This window comes from Galeopterus variegatus, unplaced genomic scaffold (assembly GCF_000696425.1).
Source record: "Galeopterus variegatus unplaced genomic scaffold, G_variegatus-3.0.2 Scaffold7809, whole genome shotgun sequence".
NCBI classification, from domain to species: domain Eukaryota; kingdom Metazoa; phylum Chordata; class Mammalia; order Dermoptera; family Cynocephalidae; genus Galeopterus; species Galeopterus variegatus.
The window spans coordinates 61,927-81,454 of record NW_007733920.1 but is presented as its reverse complement, the minus strand read 5'-3'; the positions used below and the strand labels follow the sequence as shown (position 1 = coordinate 81,454).

Here is a 19,528-nt window from a genome sequence, read left to right as displayed (position 1 = left end):
AAATCACAGAAAGATTCAATGAAAAATAAACTGCTCCTAAAACTCACATGGAAAAGCAAAAAACCCACTATGGCTAAAACCTACTTTGAAAAAAAAAAAGGTTGGAGGACTAAAACTATCTAAGTTCATGACTAATTATAAAGCTACAGTAATCAAGACAGTGTGGTATTGGTGTAAAGATAGAAACATGGATTGATGGAACAGAACAGTTTAGAAATAGACTCACATGTATATGGAGAAGTGATTTTTTGATAAAGGTGCAAAGCAATCCAGTAAAGAAAGGATAGCATTTTCAACAGATGGTGTCTTTGATCCATAACTTGTGCCATACACAAAAACTAACTCAAAAGGGATCATAGACCTAAATATAAAACTATAAAACTCCTAGAATAAATTAGGAAAAAACATTTGCAATCTTGGGTTAAGCAAAAATTTCTTAAATTTAACACCAAAATCATGTTCTACAAAAGCACAAATAGATAAGTTGGACTTCCTCAAAATTAAAAACTTCTGATTTTCAAAAGACTGTTAAGAGAATGAGACAACAAATCACAGACTGGGAGAAAATATTTGCAAATCACATATCTGATAAAGGACTAGTATCTAAAATATATTAAGAGCTCCCCAAACTCGATAACAAGAAAACAAACAACCCAATTAAAAAATGGGCAAAAGATATGAACAGACACTTCACCAAGGAAGATATACAAGTGGCAAAAAAAGACATGAAAACATGCTTAACATCGTTAGTCATTAGGTAAATGTGAGTCAGATATCACTATATATATTTCAAATGGTTAATTAAACAGACTAACCATATCAATTCTTGGTAAGGATATGGAGAAACTGGAACTCCCATATGCTGCTAGTGAGAATGTAAAATGGCCAAACCATGCTGGAAAACACTGGCAGTTTCTTACAAACTTAAACATACACCTACCGTATGATCCAACTATTCCATTCCTAGGGATTTATACAAGACAAATGAAGCGCATGCCCAGACCAAGACTCATACATGAATGTTCATAGAAGCTTTATTTGTAATAGCCCAGAGCTGAAAATGATCCAAATGTCCATCAACAGGTGAATGAATAAATGACTGTGGGATATCCATAGAATGAAATACTACTCTGTAATAAGGAACGAACTATTGATACAGACAACGTGGATGAATCATAACATAATTATGCTGATTAAAAGAAGCCAGACCAAAAAAAAAAAAAGAGTTTATACTGCATGATTTACATAAAATTCTAGAAAATGCAAACTAATGAATAGTAACAGAAAGTAGATTAGTGGTAGGTGGGAGTAGGGGAGGTGTCTGAGGGAGGGAGCACAAGGGAATCCCTCTAGCAGTAAACTTTCAGGAGGGGATGGATATGTTCATTATCTTGATCATGGTGATGGTTTCATGGGTGTGTACACATGTCAAAACATATCAAATTGGGCACTTGAATAGCACACAGTTTATCGTATATCAATTATACCTCAATAAATAATCCCCCCCTACACACACTTTAAAAGAGGTAATGATATCCTCACTGTAAACTGGATAAAACTAGTCACATCCTCGTGGCCACCTGTTTTCATTAGGTTAAAAAATAAGATTAGGACACTTAATACAAGTTACCTTTTTACAAATTACATTAACCTTTCTTAGCCTTGGTTTCCTTAATTATAAAATGGTAATGCAAATTCCCAGCTTGCACATTTGTGTGATCATTAGCATCTGTTTTCACTCACCATTATACCTTCAGGACCTAACACAAAATAAGCACTTTATAAATATCTGTTAAATGAATAAAAGCATGTGCAATATTAGCTCAGTACCTGATACCAATAATCCAATATGAAAGAGAGGGAGGAGAAAGAGGAAAAAAAGTAGGAGGAGGAGAAAACTCACCTTAAATTCCTTCTAGAATGAAGTAGGCCCAAATAAATAAAAAGCATGCAATGTTTTAATATTGCTTTGAAAATGTCTATAAAAATTTAGTGATTCCATTTTTTTTAGAATGAGGTTTTCGGTTATATCAATAAACGCATGGCTCCAAAGTGAAATTTTGCTCACACTGGTTATTAGGTATACATTAAATGTTTTTCTTAGATGTCCTATCCTTTAACCGAACATTGAAAAATGTATAAATGGAATCCTTTCAACAAGTCAAATGCTTGGAAAATACTTCAATCGCTAATCATTCTTGTTCATTTGTATTACGCATTGCTCTCCAGGTAGGATATGCATGCACGCTTTTATCCTGATTGTTCTGACAGCTTGTACGTGCACCCTGCAATTACTTCATCAAAGATGTGAGGGTTGAGTTGAGATAAATTTAAAAGTCAATTTTCTTTCTTTACTCAGTTTTATCATGGTGCTGTATAAAAATTAATGTTTAAAAATATATTCTGATTGAGAACAGTAATTTATTTCTTGGTACTTTAGAACTTATTTTGCTAGACTTCAGATGTGTACCATTTCATAGAACTTTTTTGAGCACATACATATTCATTCAGTGGGCTTCATTCATTATTTTAATGTAATGAGTTTTCAAAAATACATAAATGTGCTCAATAAATGTTTGTGAGACTGAATTGAACTAAATTCTGTCAAATATTTTTATGTGTATACACAGTTTTAATGTGTTGGCTATAGTGATTATAACCATTATTAAGTTCCATACTGGAAAGTTTAATTTTCATATTCTTTTTACAAATCAAACTATCCTAGAAATTAACTCATGTTAGATGTAATCAGCCACTAACATGCAAACTATTAAATGCCTTTTTAATAAGCAAAGGCACTTACCTTGTGTTTTGTAAATAAGATGGTCTTCATTCAGGCTTATCTTTGTTGGGCAATGGTCTAAACTTGTTTCTCCCTTAGACAGTCTTAACTTTGGGGGCAACATAAAAGAAAGATTATTTCCATATATCCTTAAATTATTCTTAGGTGATTTATTCTTGCCTTTCCCTTCTGGCCCCAGATTGAGGGAAACCCACCTCCCCCTCCCTCTCCCTTCCCCTTTCTCCCTCACATTTTTAGTTGCTTTTCCTCATGGAAAGCACCTAAACCACATTTCTTTCTTTCTTTTTTTACCTGAGCATTTTTTCGTTAAATTTTTATTTTGTCAATATACAATGTATTAGATTATTATGGCCCATCACCGATACCTCCCTCCCTCCTCCCTCTCTCCCCTCCCACCCAAGAATGTCCTTTCCATTTGCTTGTTGTAACAACTTCAAAAAAGTATAGTTGTTATATCTTCTTCCCCCCCCCCCCCCGGTTTTTTTGTGAGTGTGTATGTGGGTGAATTAATTTGTTTATTTTTAGCTCCCACCAATGAGTGAGAACATGTGGTATTTCTTTTTCTCTGCCTGACTCGTTTCACTCAATATTATTCTCTCAAGGTCCATCCATGTTGTTGCAAATGGCAGTATTTCATTCGTTTTTATAGCTGAGTAGCAGGACCTCTTTTCAATGGCAACCAATGGCTATTAGTGTCATTAGAAGTTCTTAAACGTCTTTGGGCATTAATCACACTCCAGATGATACAAAAATTTAGTGACTAAAAATGTACATACATTAAAATCTTCAGCTGCTACCTTGAGGTAGTGAGGATTTCAGCTTCATTCTTTTAATTCGGAATTTCATCCAGACCCCATCAGTGAGATTTCAGCCTGATTATAAAACCAGGAGGGTTTATTATGCATATATTTAAGAACTTTATATTTTCCTTTGGCTGCCCTGATTGTGTATGTGATCTTTTAAAACCTCCCTCCTTTGAGGGAGGTTTCAGTAATGGGCCACCATAATCAACCACATTGTATATCGACAAAATAAAATTTAAAAAAAAATGTAATGGGCTTATTATTATTAATAAATAAATATTTAAATATTTTCAAAAAAATAAAAATTAAAATTAAATAAAACCTCCCTCCTTTGATAGATAGCCATTAATGGGGCCCTTTTCTGGGCATGAGAGATTATACTGTGTTTTGATTCTGGGTTTGCCCCTGAGATAATAACCAGTAGCACTCTTGCAACTTTGATCGAATGGAATTATTTTTAGAAGAGGTTGCTTTGCTTGAAATATAGCTTGTAATTTTAAAAAAAGCCCTTTACATTGTAGAACACAAGGGCTTCTTGACAGTGTGTGTATAGGATTGCGACATTTTCTCTGTCGGAAGACTACTTTTGAATTCGCCCTGTCTGTGTGTGTGTCTATAAAGATAAATGAATTACTTTGGTGCTAAATATAGCAACCATATGTAGCATGCATCATTTCTGACAACTACTTCCTGCTGTGCAGAAGCTTTTTAGTTTGATATAATCCCATTTGTTTATTTTTCCTTTGGTTGCCCGTGCTTTTGGGGTTGTATTCATGAAGTCTGTGCCCAGCCCTATTTGCTTAGTGTTTCTCCTATGTTTTCTTTAATAAGGTTTATTGCTAAACCACATTTCTAAAACCTTGCCACAGAAGAGAGCTTGTCTGGGGACACATTTCCAAATGCCAAAGTCTCATGTGTTTTCTTTCTGAAAATGTCTTGTATTCTATTCCATAATACATCCTTGTTAGACTTTCTAAAGAAAGAGAGCCATCAACTTCAGAAATCCATTCCTACTTTTCACACATCACATCCATAGCCATATTTTTCTCAAATTAAAATGGTTTTTCCTCAAGCTCTATCTTCAGGATAAACACAAATAACTTCTCACTCAATTACTTTTCAGTTGTGTTTGGTCATAGATATCCCAACAGTATCAGATTCCAACTACTGATATGCAAAATATCCAGAATTTTGGCTATAATAGGAGGGGAATTAGCTTTTCTAGGCTAACCTGAGCACCTACCAATTTTTTAAGCAACTAAAGTGCAATTGAATAATGATTACACAAACCATTTGTAAGTTGTGGCTTGCTTAGTTCATGATGGTTTTGATTTCTGGCTTAATCTAGGCAGGCACCAAAATAACTGTCAATCAAGGAATTTATTGGTTAAATGAGTACATAAATTGTAACTTCTTGTGTTAATATGAGCTGCTCTAACTTTTTAAAGTGTGTGTACATGTATGTCTGTGCATGCAAATTTTATAGTGTATATAAGCAAATAGGATGGACTAAATCCCACAATACCTTATTGAGAGGTTTCCAGGAGAGATCTAGATGCAAAAAAGTAGATGGTACATCAAAAGGAATTTCAATAACTTCTTCTTTCTTTTTCTCTGTTGGTTGGGGGGTTAAAGCTTTCTGTGGTCTAATATCCCAAAAACATATTGTGCTGAAAAAAAGTTTATATTTTATTTTTTATTAGGTACAAAAAAAAGCGTGACCTCAGGACTAGCATTACTGCTGCTACACATCAGCAATGAGACCATGGCTATATTTTAACATCTTCAAAACTAAGATTTTTATGAAATGTGATTATTTTGCATTTTATATTTTATAAACTTATACTTTTTATAGGGTTATTTAATAACTTCCTAGTCTTGAGACCAATATATTATAGTAATATAACAGTTTTATTGAGCTATAACTCGTATACTACAGAATTCACCCATTTAAAGTGTGTAACTTAGTGATTTTTAATGTATTTACAGAGTTGTACAGCTATTACCACAATCAATTCTAGAAGATTTTCATCACCCTAAAAAGAAACACCACATAGAGTAGCAGTCACTTGCCATTAGTAGTTCCCCTCCAAGCCCTCTGAGCAGCCCTAGGCAAGCACTAACTGCTTCCTATCTCTATAGATTTTCCTATGCTGGACATTTATGGAATCATATAATATATGGTCTTTTGTGACTGCCTTCATTCACTTAGATTAATATTTTCAAGGTTCATCTATATTGTAGCACATACCAGTACTTCATCTTCTTTACTGCTGAATATTCCATTGTATGGGTATATCATATTTTATTTACCCATTCATCAGTTGGATTATTTCCCCTTTTTTGACTTAAGAATAAAGCTGCTAATAAACATTTGTATATAAGTTTTATGTAGATGTATGTTTTCATTTCTCTTGGCTATATCTAGGAGTGGAATTTCTATATTATATGGTAACTCTATTTTTAATCTTTTGAGGAACTGCCAAATTATTCTCCAAAGAAACTTTCCCATTTTTATATCCCATCAGCAATGTATGAGGATTCCAGCTTCTCCACATTGCCACAAGTTCATTAACACTTGTTTTTTGTTTGTTTGTTTGTTTTTTGTCTTTTGGTTGTAGTAATTCTAGTGGGTATAAAGTAGAATCTCATCAAAAGTGGTACCACTCCCTAAGGAAATGAAGGTTTATGCCTACGTTTTCTTCTAAGAGTCTTTTAATTTTATCTTTTACATTTAGGTCTTTATTCTATTTTCAGTCAATTTTGCAGATGGTGTGAAGTAGGGGTCCAACTTCATCTTTTGCATGTGGACATCCTCTCGTCCCAGCACCATTTGTTGAAAAGACTGGTTTTTTCTTCATTGAGTTGTCCTGGAATCTTTGTTGAAGGTCAGTTAGCCATGCGTGTATGGGTTTACTTCTGGACTCCTAATTATATTCCATTTATCTATGTGTCTATCCTTATGCTAGTTCTAGTATATCTGTCTCTATCACCGTAGCTTTGTAGAAAGTTTAGAAATTGGAAAGTGTGAGTCCTCCAACTATGTTCTTCTTTAACAAGATTATTTTGGCTATTATAAGTCTCATTATAATTTTGGTTTGCATTTCTCTGATAGCTAACGATACTGCATATCTTCTTATGTGCTTATTGGCCATTTGTACATCTTCTTTGGAGAAATATCTATTGAAATTTCTTTGCTCACTTTTTTTCAGTTTTCAAAATCTTATTTTATTTGCATTCACTTGAAAGCTCTTACAGAAATACTTCTTGAGTACCGGGTTTTCTGAAGTGATCTATAACCGAGGCAATTTTTAATAGTTGAAGGTTTCTAGGGACTAGGACAAAGGTTGTTGATTATATTCCAATTTTTTTTCCTCAATTTTTAAAAATTTTTTTATCGACTCATATTTGATTATAAATATTTTGGAGGTTCAATGTTGACACATATTGATCAAATTAATATTACTAGCATAAATAGTTACAAATTATACTTATTCTTTATTGTCCAATCTCTCCGTATCCCCCTCTCCCTCCCCCCCACCTCTGATAACCCTAGATTTCTTCTCTTGTTCTGAAAGAGTAATGGTTACTCTGTTGATTTGTTGCCTAGATAATCTGTGCAATGCTGAGAGGTGTGTTCAGGTCCCCCAAAATTACATAGAGCAAATGCTTCTTCTGTCACTCTGAAATGGGCTTTGTGAAGAGAGACATCCTCTTCTTTTCTTTGGTCTCTGCTGGTGGCTCTCCTTGTATCAATGCACTCCAGTGGCTGGCAAATGCTGGCGGTGTGCCTGGTTGTGGGGGGCGGGGCAGTCTGGTCCCTGGATCCATGCCTCAGGTGGGCCCCGAGGCACTAGTGGTGTGCCTGGTTGGGGGGGGGGTGGGTCCAGTCCCTGGTCTTTGCTCACTTTTTAATTGGGTTATTTGTGTTTTTATTGTTGAGTTGTAAGAGTTCTTTATATATTCTGGATACAAGTCTTTTATCAGATATATGATTTACAAATATTTTTCCCATTGTTTTTTCAACTTCCTGATAGTGCCTTTTGAAGCACAGAAGTTTTAATTTTGATGAACTCTAATTTGTCTATATTTTTCTTTTGTTGACTGTGCTTTTGATGTTTTCTCAAAATGATATAATCTTAAAAGCAACATAGTAAAAATAATGTATACACAGATGGAGTCAGATATTATGTGCTTTGCACATAGTAGGCACCCAACAAGTGTTATTTCTCCTCTTATTACTCCTTTCTTATTGGTTTATTATTAAAATTATTTATAAAGTTCTACACATATACAGCGTGCACTGAAAATAACACTCTGTATATGTGTGAAACTTTATAATGAATTTTCACATACATTATCTCATTTGATTTTCATAATCAAACTGTGAAGAATACGTTTCTGATAATGAAAGTTACAATACTTTATACTAATACTTCTACAGTACTTTAGTATAAAAATGCCTTGTATTAATTACATGAAAACATATAATGAAAATGGCAAAGAATATGCCATATTATCCCCCTAATTATATTAACTGAGATATATATATTATAAATAACCCAAATAATGAATTTAAGGTATAATAAAAATTAAGATATATAAGTTAAAGTACTTAGATAAACAAATAGCAACTCAACTAAGACTAACAAAACATTTACTTATATGAATTGTGTAATCAATATTAATCATTTTCATCCTAATAATGAATAAGTGGTTAAAATTAATAAAAATATTAATCATTTTTATGTTACCAAAATATAAATCCTTGAAAAAAACACCATAAGTGGCATATTAAGATCTGTTTTAAACATGCTTATAGTTAAAGTTGTTTTTTAATATTGTATAGCTCTTCTCAAGTCTTATTTACAGCGTTAAAATTAATAAAAATATTAATCATTTTTATGTTACCAAAATATAAATCCTTGAAAAAAAACACCATAATTAATTTGTATTATTCATGAATGGTTTGCTAAATACAGATAGCATCAGCTGAAATTTCTACATGAATCAGTCACACATTCTTATTAACAGAAACTTATTTTATAAGACCCTTAGCATGGCCGAAGTATAAAGATTAGAATGGATGAGTTTTCTAGATACCTAAAAGTGAGCTTTTCTAAATGCTTAAACTTTATTTTTTACTTTAACAACTTTTGAAGGAAATATTTCCATGTTTACATAAATAAACATATAAAATAATAATTTAACCAACCAACACCCTTCCTTTCTTCCAGACTCAAGGGCCATCATTATAAACAACAAACAAGGACCTATGTCGATATGCTTTTAAATGTTCTCTGAGGCTACTAAAGAGCCATACCTTTACATGCAGTTACTTACAATCAACTTTATAGCATAAGCATTTCCCCATGAAATCATAATACAATTTTAATTGTTGCATAACATTCCGTATGGCCCTTTGGGTGAGATGTTGCTTTTGCTTGGGTGACAACTTCTCCCTTTTTCTTTGGGGAACTGCCCCTTTCCCATAGAATGCAGTCAGGTTGGCATTGTCACTCAGGGTGCTTTGCCATTCTTTCCCTGGCCAAAGGGGTGGGTTCATGAAGCAACAAAGGCTCAGAAGATCTTTTCCGCTCTCTCTGAATCTTGAGCACTGTGACACAATGGTTGGAGCTCATTTGTTCAGATGGAAGGGGCTGGCCATCTGTTCCTGCTACCCAAATCCTTGGGGCTCTTTCCAGTGCCTGAGTCAGCTCTTCATTGATTCAGCAACATCATTACTTATAGCTACAGTATAGGATAGAGGTACATATATAACTCACTATGTACAAGTATTCATTCAGATGGAAGGGGCTGGCCATCTGTTCCTGCTACAAGTATATAGTGAATTACAGGTAGAAAATGCATCTGCCTTCAGAGCATTTCCTCTATCCATAAGTATTTTTCAGGGTTGTTGTGAATATAAAAATAGTTAACCTATTAAGCACCTAGTAGAGTACTGGCATAAACATTCAATACATTTATTTCCAATAAATTAATTTTTTCCCCTTAAGTTAGCCACAGTCAATTTCTGCTCCTTTCAATCACAGAATTTTCCCCAATAGATGCCCACAGGACTAATCATATCTCCCCTACACCTTGCCCATGGCTGCTGCTAATGTCACTTATGCCTTCTCCTGCCACTCCACAGCTATTTGGGCTGCTGTCAGCTTCTATGACTTAAGGTGTCATTATTTCTATTGGGGTCAAAGCTGTTTGGAATGGTAAAGTTTTTCTAGTACTTGGATGCAAGATAAATAGCATTACTCTTCATATTTTCTACTTCATTATGAACTCTTAGTTTTATAAAGCCTAGCTCTTTTTACAACATATTTATCTCTATAAAGAGATTTTTAAAACCAGCAAAAATCGATAACATTCTGTCCTTTAGTGGTGTTAGATTAAATTACTACAATAAAGATTATTTAAGGAGCAGAAGAAGACACTGATTTTAGGAGCACCTAAGAAAAAAGAACATATCGTATGAAAACATATTAGGAAATGTTTGAAATAAGACATACCAATCGGCTGAACATGTAACAAGTTGACAGCATATTCCACTTCGATTCTCAAACACCGAGCCCATTCTGTTAATCTATTTTTTAAAAATTCAAAAAAGGAAATTCTGTGTACTTACAAGAGTAATGTTTTTTTCTTATAGCTGCTTACCTTTTTATTTCTTTTCTTCTTTGTTTTAAATTTTAATAAAAGAACATAGCACTACCACAGAAGTTGGTAAATAGAAGGTTTTTTTTTTTTCCTTTTTGTCTTTTTTCGTGTCCGGCAATGGATCGCAACCCTCAGTGTTGCGCCCGTACCGGACCGGGACCGGCAACGGAATCGCAACCCTCGGTGCTGCGCCCGCACCTCGCTCAGCCAGTGAGCAGGAACCGGTCTGTATGTGGGATCCGAACCCTCGGCGGGAGCACCGCTGCGCTCCCAAGCGGCGCACTGTAGCAGTGCGCCACCGGGCCGGCCCCAATAGAAGGTTTTAAAATCAAACCCAATTCTGCCATATATTCTTGTCTAGTCCTTTGTCACAGAAACATTTTAAATATAGTTTTAATTAGAATGCATATACATTTTTATCTTGAGATTTTTCACTTCACATATTTACCTGTGAATTCATTTACCTATATATTCGTAAATTATTTTGATAGTTTCATAACATGTAGATGATGGTATAAGTTCATTATCTGTTATTATTAGAAATGTAGGCTCTTTCAATTTTTCACTGTCAATTGAGTCAAACATAGGGGCTTTTATGAGATTGCTTAACATAAGATCAACAGAAAAGAGGATAGGTGTTAAAGAAGAAAGCGATGGTGTGGTGGGAATGCTGAGACCTGATACTTTCTGTAACTATTGGCACAACTCTGCAAGCACAGAGGATCTCCAGGAGGGTTTATGGCTCCTCGGGGTCCTAGAAGGTCCAAAATTCCAACCCAGTAGCTCTCAAATGAGGTGAAAGGCTTTGAGGTGAAGTGTGAAGATGCTGCTCTCACAGTCCATAGGGACGCATGACTTTCCTCTATTCCCCTCCCCTCCCAAGAGGACTGATGAACAAAATAGTACACAAAGGTGGGCTTCCAGCGGCAAACAACAACAACAGTGAAAGGAGGGGTGGAGGAAGGTGTGGGTGATGCCCTGTCAGGTTTGCTTAACATAAGATCAACAGAAAAGAGGATAGGTGTTAAAGAAGAAAGCGATGGTGTGGTGGGAATGCTGAGACCTGATACTTTCTGTAACTATTGGCACAACTCTGCAAGCACAGAGGATCTCCAGGAGGGTTTATGGCTCCTCGGGGTCCTAGAAGGTCCAAAATTCCAACCCAGTAGCTCTCAAATGAGGTGAAAGGCTTTGAGGTGAAGTGTGAAGATGCTGCTCTCACAGTCCATAGGGACGCATGACTTTCCTCTATTCCCCTCCCCTCCCAAGAGGACTGATGAACAAAATAGTACACAAAGGTGGGCTTCCAGCGGCAAACAACAACAACAGTGAAAGGAGGGGTGGAGGAAGGTGTGGGTGATGCTCTGTCAGGTCTGGAGGCATCCCTGGAGCTCGGCCACCACAGTGCTGGCTGACACAGCGGTGCGAACCGGTTCAGGTTCGCCAGCGGCTGCCAACTTCCACTGGGGTCTGATGAACAGTCCTCGAACGTGCGTTGTGCTACCTCTCCCTTTACTGAGGCTTCTTTGCCGCATGAAGTCAGAGACAAGAGATGTGCTTGCTCTAGGGTTTTAGGTTTTAATGATTAAAAAATAATAATATTACAGAAGTTTGGAAAACAGAAGGTTTTGAAATCAAATATAAATCTTCTTTTCCAATCTTCTTTCCCAATCTTCTTTCATGGATACACTTTGACATGATTTTTTAAGGTGTGCGTGTAATTTTGTACCTTGAGGCACTAATTGGATTGTTTCTTAGTATGAATTCCCACTTCAATTACCAAATTGAAAATTTGGATGACTTAAGAACTGCATTGACTAACCGTTCCAAAAGTTTTATGTTGCAATCAGCAATCTTAGTGTTAACTGGTCCACCTCATCCTTTTCAACACTGAGTATTGCTTGAAATTTTCATTTAAAAATTAAGTCCAAAATAGTACATTATTGTTGGTTTGTTATTAAATTGTTTGATATTAGAAAGCCTCGATGATTTTCATGCTGATTTACTAATTGTTTTGTTTAGTGTGTGTGTTTTGCTTATTTATTGGAAATTTTTATATTTACCATATTTGGCACAAATATGTTCCTCCATTTAGTTATTTGCTCTTTATTTTTTAATTTAGAAATTTATATGTTATGTTTTAAATCTGTCAATCTTTCTCTTTGAGATTTCTTTCAACATTAAAAAACTTAGAAAACTATTGCCATCTTAGAAATCTGATATTCTATTATGATTTGCTATATTTTTCTATGACTCAAGTTATTTTTATTGAAATTAATAACATCTAAATTAATTTCTGTGTATGGTATGAGTTGAAATGGACTTCTTTTTCTTGTGTTATAACTTTCATTATTATATGTTAAATAATTATAGATAAGAGAAACTGTATCTGGGCTATTTATTTTGGTCCATTATGACTGTTTAAAATATCATTGCTTTACATAATCTATTAAATGGACTTCTTTTTCTTGTGTTATAACTTTCATTATTATATGTTAAATAATTATAGATAACAGAAACTGTATCTGGGCTATTTATTTTGGTCCATTATGACTGTTTAAAATATCATTGCTTTACATAATCTATTTGAATACCTGGTAGAGTTAATTACCTCTCATAACTCTAATTTCTCAGGATATTTTTTGATATTCTCAACTGTTAATTCTTCAGAGTATACAGTTGACTATCAATGTCCTTGAAGTAAACATTGGGGAGCTTGTCAGTTTCCAAATTCAAAACTACCACCCTTTGTGAGGTTATAGAACCACAAAGCATAGAGTTACAAAGCTTGGCAGTCAGGCAGGCTCACTTACTATGCAAGTAGTTTTCACCTACCAGCCCCTCAGCACTGTCAACTCAAGGCTGTGCCTCAACAAATTACATATTACAATATGACACAGATCCTTAGGGCTGCCTGTCCCCAAATAGCTGTGATCGTAAATTTTTAATTCATAAATACTAAGGGTGTAAAATACTTGCACTTTACTTTTACATATCAAACCCTCATCTTCCCCACTATTGTATTAGGTCAATGTTGACACCACCTACATTTTTTAGTTATAAACCATCCAAGTCAAAAAGACTGGCTTTATTCTCATCCCCAAATCAGACACTGGTTGGGCAACAGTGACCCAATTTTTTGACATTTAGTTCCTGGTTATTTCACAATTTGAATGTGAATGAATCAGTGACTTGAAACATCATTTTTGGATAAAATCTGAAAATTTACAATCCAGTAGGAGGAAAGTATAAAGCCATCGAGACTCACCTCAAATGTGTCAGACAGCCAGTGTATATCCGTAATTACTTTCTTATGTCCACTTTCTATTGAAGAGACTGCACAATGTCTGATATACATCGCTTCTTTATTACTCTCTGGATCAAGGAGAAACATAGGCTGGAGAAACGTTAAAAGAAAGTTCCATGCTAATTTCAGAGAGCTGACGGGTGAACTCACATTTTACTCATGATTCTAATTAAAATTAATAACTCAGAGATATACCAGTTCAAGGAAAAACATAAATTAGTGTTTCTATATACCATATATTTAAGTAATAGGATTATCTACTGTTCCCTTTAGTTTAGTCTAAGATATGATCTCGAAATTTAACAAGTATTGTAGACCTACTCCCTAAAGAATCAATGAGACCTCACATTTTTGAACGAGTATTTCTTGGCGTGCACGAAAGGTCACATACCACCATTCCTTGGTAAGAGACCTGTTGATGTGAAGGCTGAGGAACTGAGGCTAGATGGATGTGCAATAGGGTGGGTAAGTGCAGAGTTGGGAGCTGAGGAAACTTTTCCCAACCTTCTTAACAGAATCCACAGCCTCACAAAATCATAGTCTGAGGGTACTTCAAAAAGTTCATGAAAAAATAGAATTGAAAGGTAATACAAATCTTTCCATGAACTTTTTGAAGTACCCTCATATATTAGTATCAGAAAGGACTGCAACCCTTCATTTTATACAAGAGCAGACTTATTCCTGCTGGGGGGAGGCGGCACGCCCACACTCGTACGCCCAGGATATGATGCAAAGCCTGCACCCAGCCCCTCTTCCAGTGCCCTTTCAGCTACATCACTCACTTTAGGCAAGTCGCTTAGTCCCTTCATTTTATTTAACAAATAACAGAAAAGAACCTAACATCCTGGGATAGATGTTGTGTTGTGTTTTTAACCAATGGCCCACATAAAAGAAATTTAGAACATGTCCACAAGCAGATGTGAAGACTTGCGGAATAATATTCTCTTTCATTTATTTATTTATTTTTTATCGAGTCTTTGTTAGGTTTGGCAAATCTGTTATGTGCTTTTTGATAAACTTCTGAATGGAAAAAACTTGCAAATGAAAAGTTATAAAAGCTAACCTTGAGTGTGGCTTTTTTACTTCTACTACCACCCGACTTAATGTTTTCTATGCGATCTGCATGTGCAGTGATATCCCACATGACAATCTAAAACAGAAATAAGTGTTATTATGACATTTTCAGGAAATAGCTAATTGGGTCTTAAAGATTTTTTAAAAACTATTGGTACGCAGCCTGATAAATCAATCACCTTGGGGATAAAAAACTTCAGCCTATACCTTAGGTAGCAACATTTAAAGCTAATATGAGAAAGAATGTTTTCTTCTGTACAAGAGTATCTTCAGTATTTTGATTTTTATCCTTGTGTTAATAAAAGCTAGTATTTTGTAAAATCCAAGATATCCATCATGCAATTTCCCTTTGCTTTGGGAACAGTTCTTCCTCTGTCTTTGGGAATGTGCTGTGATTGTGGGGACAGCTGCTTTAGACACAGGGGAAAACTCCCCAGAGTTAAGTACAAACACCCAGTTGTCTGAAAAAGGCTGGAAAGTGATGATTTCTCTTTAACTAAATATTATGACCAACTCTGAATTTGTATATACCTGGATGGGCATTTTTTGAAAAATCACAAACACCCAGTTGTCTGAAAAAGGCTGGAAAGTGATGATTTCTCTTTAACTAAATATTATGGCCAACTCTGAATTTGTATATACCTGGATGGGCATTTTTTGAAAAATCAGAATAAAGTAGAATATGCAACCTAAATTAAGATTATTTTTTAATGACTAAAAGGTATTTCAGTGCACTAAAATGTTAACAAAATGTCACAGTTACAGAACTGTGAGTGATTTTATTTTCATCCTGTGCTTTTTAAAGATATTCTAAAACAAAGTCATATTACCTTCGTAGTAAGTAGAAAAGGCATTTCAGGATTTGCAAGGATTAGAGGATGGGCTCTGGGTCATCATTATGACCCTCACTTATTGTTGAACAAAACTGGGGGAGAAAATTTGTTTTCCCGATTGATTTGGTTCTGGAGAAATAGGCATGAAACCTGCAGATGTACATATTTCAACGACAAGGAAGTTTTCCTAGCCGCACTAAAAAGATTATATATCCTCCTTTTAATGGTCAAATCCACTGGATCACAATGAATTTAAACTATGATCATAAAATAAACAGGATATTGGAGGACAGAATCTAAATTGTATATAAATTAGTCAACATAATCCAATAAAGCTAGTGTCCTTACAAGAAGAGGAGATTAGGACACAGAAATGATGTAAGTACTACCACGAAATTTTAAGTAATATGTGTTCTGTGTGATTTTTTTTTATTTGAGATGTACATGTCATTATATCATTCCACTATAATACTATAAGCAAATATTATAAAATTTTAAATATTTCTATTTCTATTGAACTATTAGAGTTTGAAGAATTCTCAAAATAATCCAAAACTGGTATTTTATTTTTAGTATTTGATTTTATTTGAGATCACAAAAATCATCCAGTCAGCTATATTTAATACCTACTCAGATTCACTTTCTGGAAAGTCTGAAGAACCTTAAAAAGTTTCACAGAAACATTCCCTCTGAGAAAGAAATGTTTTATGTTTCAAACAGTGGACAAAATGCTTTGTTAAAAGAAATCAAATAACTTTTTTTTTCGAGATTAGACATTTCTGATCAACATTTATGGTGAGAAACCACAGGTTTAAATGTTCATGTTTATCGTTTGTTTTTAAATACAGAATGAGAACTCTTAAAAACAGGAAGGGATGAGAGTTTTTAGACTAAGCAAAGCCAGAAATTGTGCTAAAAAGAAGAGAGATTTCCTGAGACAAAAAAAAAAAAAAAAAACCTAGATTCCGCATTGTGCCAGCTGGTGACCTGAGCAAGTCACTTTCCTGAGTTGAGCTTTGGTCCTCTCCTTGTAAATGTGAAATAGAGTTGTCCTATAAGATTGCAGGGAGGACACATGACCGCAAAGTGCTTGGCAGGTGCCTGGCACTTGGCTAAAGGAAGTTGTTCTACTGAAATTGAGCAAGTTTGCCATTTTACATATAAAAGCAACTGACTATTTCAATGTCATCACAAAAGGGGATCCCTGTCATCTCCAACTCACCGTAGATAGTTGGATGCCATGAGACACAGGTAATCATTTTCTCCATTGGGCTATGAAGGTCGGTAAAGGACTGGTACTCTTTCAGGTGGGTATCAGTCTTGTCCCCAAAGGTGCCTTCTTCTTCTGCCAGGCATTTCCAGTCATCAATAAATGTGTTCATGATTTCATTTTGCTGCAGGGCTATTTCAACACTATTTTGTAAAAAATAGTAATTAAGATGTTGGGTTTTAGTGTTCAATGATACGACTACTTTAGCAGCTCCTCCTACTTTCTTTATACTGAACAAAAAATAATAATTAATTCTCAGCTATATTTTGTAATAATGATGAATCCCATGTGAAATAAATGACTTAAGAGAAAAAAAAAATTCATGGCAGTTTGCTACTCAAAACTTCTTTCAAGAACTTGCTGTCTAGCTGTCAGGAGGGCCGTCAACTGACAGCCTCCAGCAACGTCGTGATCTGCCTGGGTTTCCAAGCCAAGGCCTTTGCTGTGTCCAGGCTAGTGACAGAACATGGCAGCTGCAGGGGGGCCAGGGCCTGACCATTCTACCTTGTGAATGTCCATGCCTAGGAAAATTGCCTTTGTGACTCCTCCAACAGGCTGTCTTTGCTCTGGAGCTCCTGTTGGGTAGGCTGAGAATTTGTCTAAAGCTCTGCCTGTCCGATCCTGCTTTCTCCTCCTTTCTTTTTCACAGTGTAACCCTCAGTAAACTTCTATTTCTAACTTTGTCCCATCTGCAGCCCAAACTGACATAAAAGACAATTTTCTTAGACATATTCGCTCAGTACTAAACAATCACTTACACTAAATGAGGATAGCCCAAATACATATATAATTCAAAACAACCAATAGGAGATTCTCAACAAAGGCAGATTTGGAGTTTAGAAGTGTGTGTGCGTGTGTGTGTATGTGTGCGTGTACTGGTGGTTTTAGTTGTCACAATGCCTGGGAGATGCTGCTGTGTTTAATTCTGTTGCCAAACCTCCTGCAACGCATGAGACAGTCCATAAAATGAAGAATTATCCTGTTAAAAATGCTAATATCACTCCTTTAAGAAACGATCTAAGTGCTAGGATCATCTCTTAATAGTCTAGGGGCCCTGGTTTGACAGGTTCCCATCTTAAAATAGGTGCTATAATGTTTACTATACCTTTATATGGTTAGGTTTGAAAGCTCAGCTCACTCCAAGGCCTCTTGGAGCTTTCCCACAATTAGAATGCCAACCAAGGTTTCACCTTAATGATCAAAAGTCCAAATATCTTGGGGTTTTTTTAAATAGCTGTGCTAAGCTAAAAGAGTGGTTCTCAATAATAAATCTCTTAAAATGAAGAAAGAACTCTATTTAGATAATTAAATATAAACACTAAATATCATAATAATACCCTTAAAATGTAAAAAAGGGTACCATTTGATAGCTGTCATTAATCATTATTACTATCAGTCGTTGCTTAATTGAATACACTTGGTTAAATTCTTCTTTCAAAACAGAAGCATTTTCTAGGAACTTGCTACTCAAGGTGTGGTCCATGGACCAGCAGCAGCAGCATGACTTGCAGCTTGTTAGAAATGCAGAGTCACTAGCTCCACTCCAGACCTACTGAGTCAGAACCTGCATTTTAATAAGATCCCCAGGTGGTGCATATTCATATTAAGCTTTAAATAACCCTGTGTAGGGTATGTTCACACCCAGTTTCAAGTATACACATTGGTTAGCATCTTCACAATCTTTTTTCTTTCTGTTTCAGCCTGAATGAGAAAGGAATTCTCAAGAGAATTCCTCTCTGGTTTCCTGTTTCTTCCCTCTCAGCCAGAAAGGGAAAATAATTCACAAGGGAGAATGAAGATGGCACGTTTCTTCTGGTTTCCAGTTTCTTGATGTTCTGGAACGACGTGGCTCCTGAGAGGACTGAATTGGAGGCTGGCAAAACTGTTGTCTGAGGCAAAGTCCATGAATATCATTGTTTTTGTTTTTAACCCCAAAATGAAGGTTCCTTGGTCGCTTTGTGAGGCCCCTTTAAGTTTCTCTCTCTTCTCTCATATCATTTCCTTCATTTGCAAATAATGCTTTCCTTAGGTTTGTTTTAGATAAAATTCTAAAAGAAAGAAGGAACTCATTTATTTCTAAAAGGGCTTTCTTCCAGAACAAAATCAGGCTCAAATTAATTTTAAAATATTAGATAAAACTTAGTTTTAAAGTATGGCACTGATATAAACGTGGGTTTCTCATTTGCTCTTGGCCAGTTCTATTATTATTCCTGTGCAAATTTTCCTCTTAAAATTCTGGCTTTTTCTTCCCACATCTTAGGTGGGGAATTATAAAGCTGTTCATTATTCCTTTCTTTATAATCATGGCAAATGAAAGAGAATAAAAGCCCACGTCTAAAGATAATACATAATGTAGATAATCAAGCATTGACTATAGGCCATTTATTTTGAACATTGCTTTTTTCCTCAAGGTCTAGTTGCCCCTAGAAATTGATCATATATAAACAGACTTTTTTTTTTTAAAGATTTAAAATGCTTTTCTGCATAAAGCTAACTGTTAAAAAATCTTTCTAGCTTGAGTTATCATTACAATTATAATTAGTACACAACTGGTAAAAGCAACATAAAGATATTATATGTTTAGACATATAATTATTCAATACATGAAGTAAAATTGTGGTTAATATTTTATTTATTTATTTTTCCTTGTACATTTGTATGGCACACAGTTTGTTCTTTCAGTACATGCATATATGTTACATAATGATCCAATCAGAATAGTTAACATATCTGTCATCTGAACTTTTATCAAAATGTTCTATTTCT

At 35.1% G+C, this 19,528-nt stretch overlaps 1 protein-coding gene across 1 annotated transcript in view; it reads right to left on the bottom strand.

The window, feature by feature from the left end:
* Nucleotides 1–2,803: 2,803 nt before the first annotated feature.
* The window catches only part of LOC103607892 (WD repeat-containing protein 63-like), a gene marked incomplete at its 3' end in the record, with an annotated part of 41,430 nt that continues 24,705 nt past the window's right edge, over nucleotides 2,804–19,528 (bottom strand). Inside the window, exons 8-13 of the mRNA XM_008592351.1 lie at nucleotides 16,668–16,905; nucleotides 14,649–14,735; nucleotides 13,547–13,675; nucleotides 10,131–10,204; nucleotides 5,132–5,276; nucleotides 2,804–2,891 (exon numbers count right to left, since the gene is read on the bottom strand). Of these exons, the coding sequence (XP_008590573.1) occupies nucleotides 2,804–2,891; nucleotides 5,132–5,276; nucleotides 10,131–10,204; nucleotides 13,547–13,675; nucleotides 14,649–14,735; nucleotides 16,668–16,905 (761 nt within the window). The remainder of the gene's footprint in view (nucleotides 2,892–5,131; nucleotides 5,277–10,130; nucleotides 10,205–13,546; nucleotides 13,676–14,648; nucleotides 14,736–16,667; nucleotides 16,906–19,528) is intronic.